General features: G+C 42.1%; 2 protein-coding genes across 4 annotated transcripts in view; one reads left to right on the forward strand and one right to left on the reverse strand.

Moving 5' to 3' along the window:
* Positions 1–311: 311 nt before the first annotated feature.
* Positions 312–1602, reverse strand: LOC123651916 (translation initiation factor IF-2-like). Its single transcript, XM_045577999.1, has 2 exons — positions 1526–1602; positions 312–1158 (listed from the first exon to the last, which is right to left on the reverse strand). The coding sequence occupies exons 1-2, from the start codon at positions 1600–1602 to the stop codon at positions 567–569; spliced, it is 669 nt and encodes a 222-aa protein (XP_045433955.1). The 3' UTR covers positions 312–566.
* A 399-nt stretch (positions 1603–2001) lies between these two features.
* Positions 2002–15522, forward strand: part of SOX6 (SRY-box transcription factor 6) — a 525015-nt gene continuing 511494 nt past the window's right edge. For 2 of the 3 annotated variants that reach the window (XM_045577988.1, XM_045577991.1), the window contains exon 1: positions 2002–2107. The gene's annotated coding sequence lies outside the window, so the exon portion shown is untranslated. Of the gene's footprint in view, positions 2108–3834; positions 4046–15522 lie in introns of those variants that run through there. The other variant, XM_045577992.1, reaches the window with a different exon arrangement.

The following is a 15522-nucleotide window of genomic DNA, read 5'->3' on the forward strand; positions in this document are numbered from 1 at the left end:
CATCTTGCCTGTGTTGTCTGGGAGGGGAGCCCTGCCTCCTCTCCCTCGCTCAGATCAATGCCCTGGCCACTCACTTTCTGATGTTGCACGACGGGAAATGCTTTGAATACTTACGACATGGCCGCTCACACTGATTGCCAAGATTGACAGCACTCACCATCGCCTTCACTTGTTTCAAGGGGGAAACCCCTAGTCTGCCCGCTTCTGCGCGCACCTCCCTCCCGGCACCCCGGCGGCAAACTTCTGCGGGTCAGCGCTCCCCCGCCCCGGGGCGGGACACCCCCGCAGACCAGAGTTAACGGGGCTGCGCCTGCCTGGGCATTGCGGGGGGGTGGAGGGGTTCCGCTCCCTTGCTCCCCGGGGTGGTGCTAATTGACCTAGCATCGACTCCCCTTGCTTTGAGGATTTTTTTTATTTTATTTTATTTGTTATCTTTCCCTTTTTCTTTAATGCCATTTACTCTCGAGGCGCAGCGCACAAGGAGCCCTCCCGTGCGGCACCGTCCTGGAGCCCGCCCAGGTAACCGGGACGGAGCGAGCGAGCGAGCGAGCGAGCGAGCGAGCGATCTAGAGATCGTGGGCGGTCGAGTGAGAGCGCGCGGCCCGTTTGGGAGCTACCTGTTGGGGAGTCGGAGGGGGGCAGGGGCAGGGACCCCGGGCCGGGCCCGCCGGCCCCCTGCGCCTCCTGCTCCTGCCCTTCCAGGCGGCCCCAGGGTTAGTTTTCCCTGAGCTGGGACGCAGGGGCTGGGGCAGGACAGGCGGGGGGACCAGAGCGGAGCGCGCGGAGCCCTGCGAGGGAGCGGGTGGCCGGGAGGGTTTCCGAGCGAGGCTGGGGAGGGGGGCGGGGAGGGGGACTGGAGGGCGGGGGAGGAGGAGCGGGAGGAGGGCGCTCAGCCCGCCGACGTAGAGGGGGAGCAGAGTTGAGAAAGGGACCCGAGCGGCTGCCGCTCGCTGCGGGCGGACGCGCGAATCCCCAGGATGCATCCCCCTCTGGGAGAGTTGTGCCTTGTTCCGGAGGCGGTGACAGATCTGCGTGGCGGGTTTCTGTTTTTTTTTTTTTTTTTTTTTTTTTTTTTTGCCCCCCCCCCCCCCCCCCCAAGTCCCAACATCCACTCCGAGAAAACACATGTTGTAGCTGCAGATAACTGTGCGTAGGACCCCAAGGCCAAAAGAGCAGGCGAGGGAGAGAGCGCAACCTTTTGACAACAGAAAGCTGTTATCGCCATCCTAAGTATTCGTCCGGAAATCTGTCCGCCCTCTCGGCCCACCTGACTCCTTCTCCTCCACTTCCCCGAGTAGATACTAACCCATGTCACTGGGAACGTTATGAGAAAGAAGTCAGGTGGCTTAGAGAATGAATGTTTAAGTCTCCATGAACTTTGAGGTAGGTATCTCATTGAAGTTTGCGCAAGTGTGTGATGTAAGAAGCTTGTACCCTGCGTGTGTAGCGATCTCTCTCTCTCTCTCTCTCTCTCTCTCTCTCTCTCTCTCTCTCTCTCTCTCTCTCTCTCTCTCTCTCAGCTTCTGCGTGTGTGCTCTTCTGCGAGGGTTCAGATGGGACCGCTGGGTGGTAATGCCTTTTGTTCCCACAAGAGGGCAGCATCCCGAGGGCTTTGTGAGCACCGTATCTCATTATCGCTTGCAGGCTTGGGTTTAGAGAAAGTTATACCAAAACTTTCAAATTGATATCACATCTTATTCCGTGATACTAAAAAGAAAAAGAGGGGGATAAAAAGACAAGTGAAGAAAGAAGAGAGAGAGAGAGAGAGAGAGAGAGAGAGAGAGAGAGAGAGAGAGAGAGAGAGAGAGAAAGAAAAGAAAGCAGGCCAACCAGCCTATCTCGGGAGAGTCATACCAAGACTAGGGGGAGGGCTGTTTTAATTGTGGGTTTGGCCGGCTGACGACTGGAGTGCCCTCCTCGGCTGTCTTAGTTGTAGCCGGAGGTCATGTAAATCGACCTTAAAAGAATGCATAAGCCATAAATTAAAATAAACCTTCACCCAAGGGCTGATCCATAGAGTAGACAATATCCAACCTGGACAAAACGAGCTTTCCTTTACGAGTCGACCTTAACCGCATCCCCCCAAAGAATAGAGACTAAATGCAAAGTAAGTTTCCCAGCGACTATTTTGTTTTCTTGAAAAGTGTTGGGTTGGTTCGCCGCCGCCGTGGGACTGACTGCGATGCGGCCGTTTTCCGGAGCGCTTCAGGGCTTAGCCAGGCTCCGGGTGCGGGAGAGGTGGGGGAGGACCCGCTGGGTTTCTTGGGCTTCTGGACGCTACTCCCCACCCCACCCCCATTTTGGTTTGCAAACTTTGGCTATTTGTGGGCTTGACGCTGGCGGAGGGCGGGCGAGAGGCGAGGATCTCCGCCGCGCGCTCCCCTTTGGGGTGCAGTTCCCCGGGAGGAGTTCCCCCGGAAAACCCGGGTCGCTAGAAAACCCACGCGCTGCTTCCTCCTTCCAAACCCGCCCCGCCGCCGCTGCTGCGCGGCCGCAACTTTCCCGGGACCCCGCGCCGCTCTCTCCCTCCCGCTCTCCTCCCCTTATTTTTGGACTTTTGGACTTGGCTCTTTAGGATCGCTTTGGGATCCACAAACTGAATTCCAAGACCACCCGAAAATCCCCCAGTGCTAATCTGTGGTCCTTCCTCTTTGCCCGGGACCCTAGGGCAGAGGTGCCGGGCTCGGCGGGGGCGTGCGTAAGCGGCTGCCCCAAACCCTGCGGAACCCCGGCTCGGCCGGCCTGGGGATCCCCGGGGCCCCACACACAGTCGCCGGCCCTTGTCCGCCCCGTGCTCTCCCACTCCGCGTCCCCGAGCCCAGCCGGCGCCCTTCGTCCTTCTCGGCGCCCCGCCTGGGGCCCGCTTGGCCGCCGCGCGCTCCGCTCCGCTGCCCCCCGGAGACCGGCCACTCGGGGGCTCGGCCCAGGCCCGGGGTGCGGTGCTGCCTCCCGCCCGAGCCGCGCAGCTCTCAGGGGGACGGAGGGAGCCGCGTCTTTCTCTCGCCCTCCCGGGGCTGCTCCAAGAAAGGAAGGGGCTTGTGAACAGTCTGCCGGGGCTGTGCTCCGCCGCCGGCAGGAGCGCCCGCGGCTGCGGCGGACAGATTAGCTCCCTTCCCCCGGACCGTCTCCCCGGCGCTCCTAGGAGCTTTAAGATAAAAAACTCAGAGAATTGGTGTGTCCCGAGCAGATAAAAGGCGGTTGTCGCCGGCGTGTTTTGAGTGTTATTTAAGTTCTCTGAGGCTGACCACGTTGGAAGACATTTGTTTGCACGGATTGTCAGCTAGGGAGTGCTGCCCCGGACTTGGGGACGGAATGGGAGCCGGGACCCTGCAGGCGGGGCTGCACTGTTCGCCTGGCGGGTAGTCCCCGGCTGCTTCTGGGTGTGTGACCTCCTCCTCTGGGGGCCCGTGCTGGAAGTTTCGGTCTCGGAACGGCCCCGAAGCCGTCGCTAGGGCAAACGGAGGGGCTGGGCTCCGGGCCTCCGGCTGCCCTGTCAGTGGGGCACTGGGATGACGTCCCTGTCCAGGGCGCCTGACCCTGGCGGGGCGCGCACTCCGGGGGCCCGCCCTCCTCCCCGGCTGGGCGGCCCGGCCCGCAGCCCCGCGGAGTCCGGGATGCCAGAGTGCCCCTGTTCCCCGCCTCCCCAGGGTCCCCTCTTCTCCAGCCCTTTATAGTCACATGCCCGAGTCCCGGGTCCCGAGGAGAACAGACGCCGCCCCGCCCAGTCTATTTCTAGGAGGAGGGTTTGGTGAATAAAAAAAAAAGGTCAAGTGGTTGGGTCCACGCGCGCTGGTCCATGGCGTGGAGGGAGGGACAGGTCGGACACCTGGCAAGGACCTCCCCGCCTGTCCCCCACCTCCACCCTGGCAGGCCTTCTCCCCCCCCCCCCCCCCCCCCCCAGGGCTGGCCTCCTCCGGCCACATTCTTTCGCTAAGTGTGAGAGGCTGTGGGAAAAGCAACCCGGAGCCGGCCGAGAGCCGGCGAAGCTGATCCCGCGATGGCATTTTGTTTTGAACAGTTGCTTGGGTTGACGTTTCCTCATAAGGTAAGGTGTCACTGGACAGTCGGCTGCCCAAATGCCACATGTATAATTAGCTTGCACACTCAGCACCTCGTCCCCGAGGCCCAAGGCCCGCAGGCACGGGCTTGGCCGACCTGGCCCCCCTCAGCTGCGTCCTGGGCTGCAGGATTTCCGAGGAAGGGTGCAACCAGCCAGGACAGCCCCGGGAGGCCCCATGCACCCCCGGGGACGGTGACAGAGTAGTTCTGTCTGTGATTTATCTCTCTCTCGATGTTCCTGTTCCTCAGCTCTCTTTATTTTTTTTCTGTTGAGGGGGAAACTCCTGGTTACAGGGGTAAACCAGCGGCAGGGTGCAGGCTGAATGAGGAAAGGGGGTACAGTGTGTGACTCGGTTGTGCAAATCTGGCAGTATAGGGACTCTGCACACCCTGCCCATGGAGGGGGGCTGTTAGTGTCCCTCTGTGCTCCCATCCACCAGGGCTAGTCCAGGCTTGGCATTATGTCCTGGGTTGGGTAGAGGCTTCAGACTTCTCGTTTGGATTGCACACTTGTCTTGGTGCTCCCTCCCACACCCACCCCAGAGGCCACTCAGCAAATTGGTATCTATGTCCTGATTGCAGCTACTGTCCCCTTCCCCCACCCGCTCAGGGCCTAGCCGCTTGGGGCTGCTCGTGTTCACTGTGGGGGAGCTGGAAGGATCCGCTGCCTCTCCTTGTCTAGCTCTGGTGCAGCTGGGCTTCTTAGGGGCAGAGCCCTCTCCTCTCTGTTTGTGCCCCGATTGGTGCTGCAGAGGCCCACCTGGCTTCTCAGCCCCATCCTCAGGCCAGCTTTTGCATGCACTCCGGAGTCCGGATTTCTGCAGCCATGAACATGACTTTCCCTCTATCAGTGCAGTCAGGGTGGGAGCCAACACTCAGCAATGGGCACTTTCTTCAGGCTCCCTCCTCCCCTGATATCTTCTAGAAGATTCTCTTTATTTTAAAACAAAAAAAACAAACATCCTAAATCCATCCATGAGTTTAGTGGGATAGGGTTAGCTTTGCTATGGCCTGCAAGAGTCTAACCTTTAAGGTGGGAAGTGGGGACATGGTTTACCTTAGTTGCATTTGATTTTTTATTGAACCGATGAAATATTTCATGTTTCATAATAGGGGAAAGTTATAACTGATTTTTAAATATGCTACCAGACCACGAATGTATGAGCTATATACTTTGAGAGTATCTTTTTGAATACACATATGTGAGCACATGAGCAGTAGGTCTAATGGCATGTAGATTTTTTTCTCCTACACTTTTGAAAATCTCATAACTCTAGTCAGATTGTCCTTATCCTAAAACAACAAGAACAACAACAGCCAACCAAAAATTAAAATCCTTCAGACTCTGAAAGCATGCAAGTGTGCACCACACTTATTAGATCTAGTTCATTACCAAAGGCAGTGAGTAACCAGGATGTAGCTATTGCTAGGCCATTAATTCCCTAAGCAAACTGACATCCTCTGCTGCTTTTCTCAGGTACTATCAACACCCCCTTTCTCCTTTGCTTTCCCACCATATCCCCTCACATATAGTAGCAAAATAAGATAGTTTTTATTTTTATTGTTCGTTCTATGTAATGCTATTCTTAGTGGTTTTTTTTTTTTTTTTTTTTTTTTTTTTTTTTTGGAAGTAATCAGAAGGAACTTTCTCTTGGTGTATATGTTTTTTAAATAACAAATTTATAAATGGAGCATGATACAAATTCCTATAATAGTATAATATGCAACTATAATACTCAAAACATTATACTATAAAGGAAATAAATGTAAGTATTAATTAATAAGACACTATTTCTATACCTTAAGCTGATTCTATACTGGATTCAGTAACAATAACTAGAAGAAATGACATTTAGTAGGAATATAATATTGTCTGTTGGACATTTTTTTCATTAGTAGCAGAAAGCGACAGATATTTTCCTTAGTAAGAGAAAAGCATATGTTTAAAATATGACTATATCTGTCAAGTTCTTCTTTTAAAGCTTTAAAATACTATTTTCAAAACATAAATGATCAATTTTGGTGGCATTATGTCTGTTTCTATTTGACTTTTAAAAAGGAATTATTGGTTGCTGATAAAATTGCTACACATACCCATTTTCTATTGAAGAAGTTAGTGATGTTTTAAATAATTCTTTTTCAATTAATACAATAGGTACTGGAATAAATGAATTTTCTTTTAATAAGGTTTTAATATACATTGGCATTAAGCCTTACTTTTAATATTTTCTATACTTTTTAGTTATGTTATTTATCTCTAAGTTTGAAAGAATTCTCTTGTTAGTCAAAGAATTCATATATTCTTTTAAAATACTTACAAATAGCATCCTCTGAAAGTATAGTACAGTACAACTGAAAATTTGGTTGATATAAGAGCTGTTTGTTTAAATATAGTTTAGGGGTGCATATATATCAATTGATGTTTTTGAAGTCAAGTGAAACATTCCATCAAGCTAATGTGTCTGAGAGTACCATATCAGGCACAGACAGGTACTAGAAATGATAAAACACAGATAACATACAGCAAGATGATTTGCAGATGGGATGTATTATCTGCTGTCATGAGGTTAGATGGGTCATATTACTGTGTTTTTTTTTTTTTTAACTAATCTAGGTTATTTCAGAATTATCAAGTTATATAGGTATATGAGATTTAATGAAAACATTTTATTATAGAAACTTGCTAAAATATGAATATTGCTTTTTAGAGGAGGAAATAGACTGTTTTAGCATTTGGATCGCTTCTTGTTTAAGAAATATGGCTCTCTCCTATTATTTTTTTCCTTACAAGGAAAATAATGCATTGAACATTTTATGTCTTTATTCTAACTCCAAATTTTCTCCTTATTATACTCTGACTCTCAACATACTCAAGTAAAAAAAAAAAAAAAGCTGCCATACCACTATGATCTATGAAAAGCAATTTTATTAGATGTAAGCACTATTTAAATTTATAGCTTATTGTTTTCACATGAGGTTCTTCAACTGTGATTTGAAAACTAATTGTTTTGGTAAGAATTATATCAGAAACTTTCATCATTCTCTCATTACATATTCATTATTCATTTATAGGAAAAGTGTTTTTTTTTTTTAATTTTCCTTGTTCTGTGGAAGAGGGTAAAAGTTTTTCAGTGAATTACTTTGTTTCGGCACTTAGTAGTCAAACTGGAAAGAGTTTTAAACCTGATATGATTTTTGATAGAGCTTTTTAAATATTAAATACCCATTGTTATAATTTGGATAAAATATCAATTAAAAATGTGCGTGGAGGTTGTAAGATATATTTTTAAAGGTATATAATTTAAATAACTACGGACTCTCTCACCTCTACAAAAAGGATGCTGCCCTGCTTTTCCTCAAATCTGTGGTAGTCTCAAAAAGGGAACATGAAATCCTAAAACCTCAGAGAAACAGTATCGATTCAATTCTTAGCTGCAAATCCTTCATATCATTGCTCAAAATATCCAACTTTTCACCAATATTAGCCATTCTTTTTATAGTGACACCATGCTTAGTAAAAAACTTCTAAGCACTGAGGTCAGGTGTTGAGATTGGATTCTAGTTTATTTTTTATGAATCAGATAAAGATTTCTGTGCATGAGACCATATGTGAAGATGAGAGAACAAGAACATTTCCATATCAAAGGCAATATATCTGAGGCTGCATGGTAATTAAAATGCAGTGGTTTGGACTCTGTGCACTAGCACTTAAACAGAGCATCGCCGGGACCTTATGCATCATGCAGGCGGTTGCCTCTTGCATACTTCTTGAAATACACTTATAATTTTGTACAAACATTTATGCCAGTCCACACTTTTCTGTGGATAATTTGTATTTCATCCAAACCATTCAAAGTAGAAGTTATTTTTTGAGCTACCCCCTCATTATGGCTTTTGTGCATCAACTATTTTTATTCCAGTTGTTTGTATTTTCTTTTACCAGAATGATGGCTTGTTTATATTCAGATTCTCTTCTTGCTCCTCTAAGACCCCTTATATGTCACTCATATTTTACTATTCACTAAAAAACAAAAACAAAAAAAACACCTTTCAATTTTAGGAAAGATGTGAATTATTTTCTGAGGTTAATTGTAGATGCTGTAATCTATTATAAACTAATAAACTACATTTAAAATACCAACCACCCAGTTATTTTTACTTGATAATGCTAATATATTTAGTCATCCTCACTAACTTGCACAGTACATAATAATGGAAAATTTTTCTTTTCACAATGCTTAAAGAACTCTGAAATATTCTTCCTTATCTTTTAATGGTATAAAAAAACGAGTAGTGGCATTCTCTTTCTTACTATTTCAAGTGAAAAACAACTATTTGAAATGATAGAAACCTTTATCTGAAGAGTCATCTCTGCATTTATAGGGAGATGCTTGATTCTTCTTATAAAGAGCTGGTTAGCATCTTAACCTGTGGTTATTTAAGATAGAATAGTGAAATAAAATCTAGCAATTGGTAGTTCAATGTTGTGTATGTTTTAGAAAATTTTGCATCTTTGGTAACTAACTTGAATTTGCTGCTCTGTAATTTTCTATTTCTGTATTTGTGCTCTATCTGTGAACATTCTGGTCTGGTGGCAAGGACTTCATCGGTATATTTTATTTATCAAGCTCTCCTGGTCTATAAAGCTTTTAAAACGTTTCTCTGGATGGAAGCACCATGTATTGAAGAAGCCTAGTGTGATATAATGGAATTCTTTAAGAGTTTTTGTGTTTTTAAACTGTTTTGGACCAAAATTACTTAAGTATATTGATTTGATGCTGTTTAGTGATGACATGTGCATAATAAATATAAGGTAAATTTAAAGTACAAAATATGATACCCTTCTATGCAAACATTCTATATTCTCTGATTCCAACTTCTTCTTGATCTCTTTCTTCTCTGAAAATCTCACAAGATAACCTTTGAAGTGATCTATTATCCTTGCTACTTTAATAATTTGTTGTTTCTAGTCACCTTAAAGAGACTAATTGAAATTGTCTATTTTGAATATATCCATTCAAATGCAAAGTGGAATTTTAGTGCTATTTGTGATTTTGACTTTACTGAGCACAATCTCTTTGCTTCTTTGAAAAGTAGTTATTTAAAATCAGACAAAGAAAAATAAAGATGCTTTACAGTATGTGAAAAAAAGAAAATGCAACAGATATAAAAAAAATGATGAACATAGGTTTCAAATGGAACTCATTCTGAGACATGGTTGCAAATATTTCATTTTATACTTCACAAACAGGTCATTGGGTAATGTGATCGAGCCTTACTAAGTTCTAGGCAACCTGAAGGGCATTTTTGAAGTGATAGTCTTTATTTTTTAAGAATTTTCTCTTGCCCTAGCCGGTTTGGCTCAGTAGATAAAGCCGCCCTGCGGACTGAAGGGTCCCAGGTTTGATTTTGGTCAAGGGCACATGTCTAGGTTGCAGGCTGGATCCCCATGCAGGAGGCAGCCAATCAATGATTCTTTCTCATCATTGATGTTTCTATCTCTCTCTCCCTCTACCTTCCTCTCTGAAATTAATTTAAAAAAATTAAGGGGAAAAAAAGAGAATTTTCTCTTCTACTAAATATTTTTAATATATGGCAGGTGGGGAAATTTAGTCCCAGTTGTCAATCTTTTCCAGTTGTACCAAACAGGTCATTGATATAACTGGAGAAGAATGCTCCTAACGAAGAGAGAATAGTTCTTTGTTCTTTCTTGGGAAAAATATCAAAGGGCAGGAATTCTTATAAATCATCTCTAGCTACTACCAGAAGCAATGAATCTTCTCTGCATAAGTTAGCCACCCCATTCACTCCCCGCCCCCCCCCCCCAATATATTCTTGGTGTAATCCATTTCTCCATCTCTAAAATGGGAGTTATAATAATATCTACACAATAGAGTTATTAGGATTAAATGAAATAAATGAATGGAAAACACTGAACTCAGGGCTTGCCATAAAATAAATATTTAATACAAGCTATCTATTAAAGTTGAAGTGATACCATACTTAGAATTGGAAAGATCTGGATTTTCATTTTAGCTTCAATACATATTTGCAAATTACATAATCTGCTTTCCCCCCCTCTTATATGAAATATAGACAGTAATACATGTTCCTTCCTTTCTTTCCAAGAAAGGAGAATTCATTACTTGTCTGGCAGACTTGGGAAAGAGTAGTGCCTAAATGTAGGGTTTGGATATCCAGCTCTCAAATACGAGAAAATTCCAATTCAAAGAATTAGATGAGATTTGAAAGGTCATTTCATCTGTCATCCCTTATCCTCCATGCGTGTACTAATCACTCTATCTTCATTCTAGAAGGAGATTTTATAATCCTCCTTGGTTATAGGTTTCAATGATTAGCACCAGGAAGTTCTTAGTGCCAAATATATGCATCTTAATCTGTTTTCTAGAAAAATATATTCTTTATCTGAATGATAGACCTACATGGGATAAAACCAAAATTAAATGTTCAATTTTTACTTCTTGAATCTTTCCTTTGAAGTCTTATTTCCTAAATTAGTTTTGTGGTCTTGAAAAATTTATGTAGTTTCTTTAAGTCTCAATTTCCTAATTTTTAGAAAAGGGATTGTAATAGAATTTATCAGGTAGGGTTATTGGGTAGATTAAGCTTGAATACTATATAAGAAGTGTGTAGCCCAGCTGTTGAATACTATATAAGAAGTGTGTAGCCCAGTAGTTGAGGGTCAACCTATGAACCAGGAGGTCATGTTTTGATTTCCTGTCAGGGCACATGCACAGATTGCAGGCTCAATCCCCAGTGTGGGGCATGTAGGAAGCAGTTGAACAATGATTCTTATCATTGATGTTTCTCTCTTTCTCTCTCCTTTCTGAAATAAATAAAAATATCTTAAAGAAGTGTGTGGAACAGTTCTGGACAATTGTGTTAGGTTTAACTGATAGCAGTTATGTGATCAGTAGTAGACCGTTGGCTTAAAAAAGGCCCTTAATTCTCTAAGTTTTATAAAATTCACTTTTCAGAGTACTTTCATATTCATTGCCTCATTCAATAAAAGGTATGCAGGGTAGATAACCTTGCCAGTCATACTGTCTCACTTCCTACTTGATATAAATAAATGTTACATTTGGATTTTGCTTCAGGATATTATTCACTACAAACAAAGCTTGTATGTCATAAATTAGGGCTGGCTTTCTTGATTTTCCCCCCTCCCCCCAGTCTCTTCTGTATAATGTCAGTTCTCATTTATTTTATCTTCATACTTATTTCCAGAGCCAAACCAATCCTGTATTTCCCATATACCAATGTAAATGAATAATACCATGCTGATCAGAAGTGTTTAATGTTAGTTCTATATGTCTGCAATTGATAATTTTAAAATATTATTACATAATAAGTGTGGCTAGTTGATAGGCAACCATCTTTCAAAATATAGGTTAACAATCCTTAGCGGTGAAAAGATGGGGACCACTTGACTACCTGATGTCAAAGGTGAAAATACATAGTCCTAGTCCAGAGGTATGAATATGGGTTATCCTATGCAGTGAGCTGGTTGCTATCATGGAGATAAGTATAAAAGCAGAAGTACCTGTGTCAAGAAAAGCGAGTAAGAGATTGCCTTTCAGCCATGACTTAAAAGATGATTAGGAATAGGCTGCGTGAGGTAACATCCTGAAAAGCACTGGGGGAAACATTTGATAGTATGTATTATAGACTGTTTGGTAGGTCTGACATGGGAATGTTTCATATTTGTGTCTGTGACTCCCAAAAGGCCATCTATCATGACGGTGATGTGGCTATAGGTTAGCAGCTTAATACTTCTCTTTCTTGGCTCAGGTTTGTGGTCAGGGACATGGTGAGTCATTTTAAGGTACAGGAGAATTTTTCAAATTATTGCTTTTCTTCAAATATGTCAAGTATGAAAATTAAAATAAGTTGCTTCTTAATATATGAACTGACGAGCAGGACTATGAGTTAATAAAAGTTTATATCTAGCATTGTAAAGAACTCCCCCTCTCTCTGAATTGGCAATCAGAGGATCTAAGTATTATTTCTGAGTTCCCCTTATCTGTTACAAGTCTTCAGGTGCCTCACATTTATAATTATGTTTTTCCTTCAGTAAAGTTGGCATATTCCATAACTTCCTTTTTATTGAGGGATAACATGAAAATAGACTTCTTCAAAATAGACTCGCCCAGGCCGTGGTATTTTGGGAAGAGCCACACTCAAAGGACCAAAGAGCTGCATGTGGCTTGCGAGCCGGAGTTTGCCGACCACGGTGTTAATACATCTTAAAAGTAAATATCTTTGATTATTAATAAAATGTTTGTTTGAATGTTATTGCAAACAAAGCACCAGTTGTTATTCTCCATGCTTGATTGGAGTGAATGTAGCATTTACATTAGATGAGGTGAAAGGAAAAGAATTTAGGATGTTTAAGGAGAGAAAGCAATAAAGGTCTGAGGTAGTTTGGATAATCTAAAGGCAACTAGAAAGAATTATTGGTAAGGGTGAGGCTGAAGGAATTCCTTGGGCAAGATAACGTTAAGGCTTATTTGGAAGAACTCACTCTGATAGAATAGTGGTCGGCAAATGTTGGGAATGAACACACCATCAACAAAATGTTTATAAGCATGTGTCCTAATACATGTGCCTATTTATTTGAAATTACAGTAGTCACCCCTTATCCATGGAAGATATGTTCCAAGACCCCCAGTGGACGACAGAAACCATGGATAGTACTGACTCCTATATATACTACGTTTTTCCCCCCTATACACACAGACCTGTGATCAAATTTAATTTATGAATTAGACACTAAGTTAACAACAATAACTGATAGTTATTGCATTTTAAAAGAACAAGCATAACAATGTACTTTAATGTGAATGTGGGAGTAATAAATACAATAAGAGTTATTTGAACATAGCACTGTGATCTTATAACCGAGACAGCTATTAAGTGACTAATGGGCAGGTAGTGTGGATATGCTGGATAAAAGGTTGATTCATGTCCAGGGTGAGAATGAGTAGGATGGCATGACATTTCATTCATTCTCCTCAGAATGATACTTTAATACTAACTGTGGTTCCCCCAAGTCCTATGATTTAATATACTGTTATTTTTAAAAGTCTTAATTTAACACTTTATTATGAAGTGATTTAAAGTTTTGGTTCCAAGTTCAGTTTCCTTTGCTACATGGTTTTAATGCTGCCTCAGTTGAAAATGATACCTCAGAAAAAAAATAGATCCAAATGGAAGAAGCATATCATTGTTTGTACTTGTTAAATTGTTATACTAATTTACTAATCCTATATACAAAATATGTAAAATTTTTTTGTTAAAATTGGGCTAGTAAATCTCTATCTTCCTTGAACGGTAATCAGTTGTTTTGCCAATGAGGCTGAAGGTAGTATAGCATTTTCATATTTTTAGTAAATGGGCTCAACACCCCTTGAATCTCTTTGAAACACCATTAAACAGGCTAAAATATTCTGTTGCCAATTTAAAAATTAAAAACAGATGAATGTTTTTGTAAGTGATAGACAGAATTTTTGTTAACAAAAATTACATTATGATAGAATCATTCCCAAACAAATGTTTTCAGAATACTTTTTCATAGCATGAATCTGTTTAGAAAAGCATTTCTCTTTCTTATTTGATAAAATATTACCTTTACCTTCAACATAAATAATAAGTTTGTTTGATGGTATGTCTATCATCTATCTATCTATCTATCTATCTATTTATCTATCTTATCTATCATCTATCTATCATCTATCTATCTATCATCTATCATCTATCTGGTCTATTAGCTCTGTGGTAACACACACTCACAGCAACTTGTTAGCACATTTGGTATACTAGTTTTTCAGTTCTCTAAGTTTGTAGATGTTGCCACAAGATAATCAGGGAAACCTCTGGGTGGTGCAAACAGTTTTTATGGTTACTCTCCACCTCACTTAACAGCACTGTAAAGATTTTACTGTGTTTTACCGATCTATTTTTAAAAGCAATTGCATCATCATTGGTTTCAACATTGTGTCGCAATTGCTTGGCTATGAATGATGTAGTTATGAAGCCCATGGTGTTGCCTTTGTAATCTTGTCTGTCATGCTTTTCCATTAGTTCAACTAGAGCAACCACTTCACGAATGGTTATACTTTATCAGTTTTCCCTAAACATACTTTTATATAAAAAAGTAACACTGTTGAAATTATATATTCTTTGGTATATATTTTAGTGGCTCCCTCAAAAATAGCACTTTTGTCTTTTTAAATATCATAAACTGAGGCATATTAAAATATGTATGTTCATGTATCTGAAATACAGGCATTCTGCATGGACAAAGTAAGATTTCTCTTTCAAACCTTCAGTCATGTTTCTATGCAACTTCCAGCATTGCTTGTGGTAGTGCTCACTGCTCATCCCAGCGGACAACATTCACATGGCATTTTAGGTTAATGGTTACACAAAGTTGTGCATGGGGCAACTATCATTTTTTAGCAAAGGAATATATTTAAACTTGTGGCCATGTTGTGTTCTGTGTATTATTGTAGCCATTTTTATAGTAGAAGAGAAGAACAAGTGTTTTTTTGGTAATAGCATATGGCTCTTGGTGTTTTAAAGCTGAAGAACTTCAGAAGAGGTTTCTAAATATTTAACATTATGGTTGGTGAAATTCTGTAAAATGTTGAATTAAGTATTACATGATTTTAAACATTAGAAAAATTTGTATCTAAATGTTTAGTTTTTAAATATCTTACTGATTGTAATGGCTTTAGATTCTTGTTATTTTACATCTCAGTGTAAAATGGAGCAAGGTACACTGTTAATGATGCTAGATATAAATCCATATCTCAAATTGTCTTCTTGATAAGTAAAAAAATCTCGGCCTATTGCTTGTCAGATCTGCTTGGATCATCATTGTTTTTATCTTACAATGTGGTCACTAACAGGCTACTATTATAGTACAAGTGTTCACTTGGTCATAGTATTGTTGTTACTAAGTCCTGCTTTAATATTATACTCAAATTATGATCACTTTGGAAGTATTTTTTAAAGCCTCTTGAGCAAAAACTAGATAACATTATCTATAATCACAATATTTTACATATAAACCCAGAGTATTGATCTATATTTAAATTTAAGTATGGATTAGTTGTTTTTTAAATAGATAAATATACATAAGTGTGCTTATACTAGAGGCCCAGTGCATGAATTCATGCAGGGGTGCGGGAGTGTGGCTACCAGTCTCAAGGAGGGAGCTGGTTCTTGGCCCCCTGGGAAAGGAGCCACGTCCGCCACCTACCACCTCTGGTTCCCCAGCCCAGCCCATCCCAGGGCTGAAGACCCCGGTGGGGTCGGGAGAGGAGGTAATGGTCACTGGGCTGGGCGTGGAAGGAACAGACACCACTATTGGTGCCCTGCCACCACGCAGTTTCCTGCCTCCCCCCTCCTTCTTCCCCTGCCTCCATGCCACCACTG

The sequence above is a fragment of the Pipistrellus kuhlii genome, unplaced genomic scaffold (genome assembly GCF_014108245.1).
Source record: "Pipistrellus kuhlii isolate mPipKuh1 unplaced genomic scaffold, mPipKuh1.p scaffold_m20_p_9, whole genome shotgun sequence".
Taxonomy (NCBI): Eukaryota; Metazoa; Chordata; class Mammalia; order Chiroptera; family Vespertilionidae; genus Pipistrellus; species Pipistrellus kuhlii.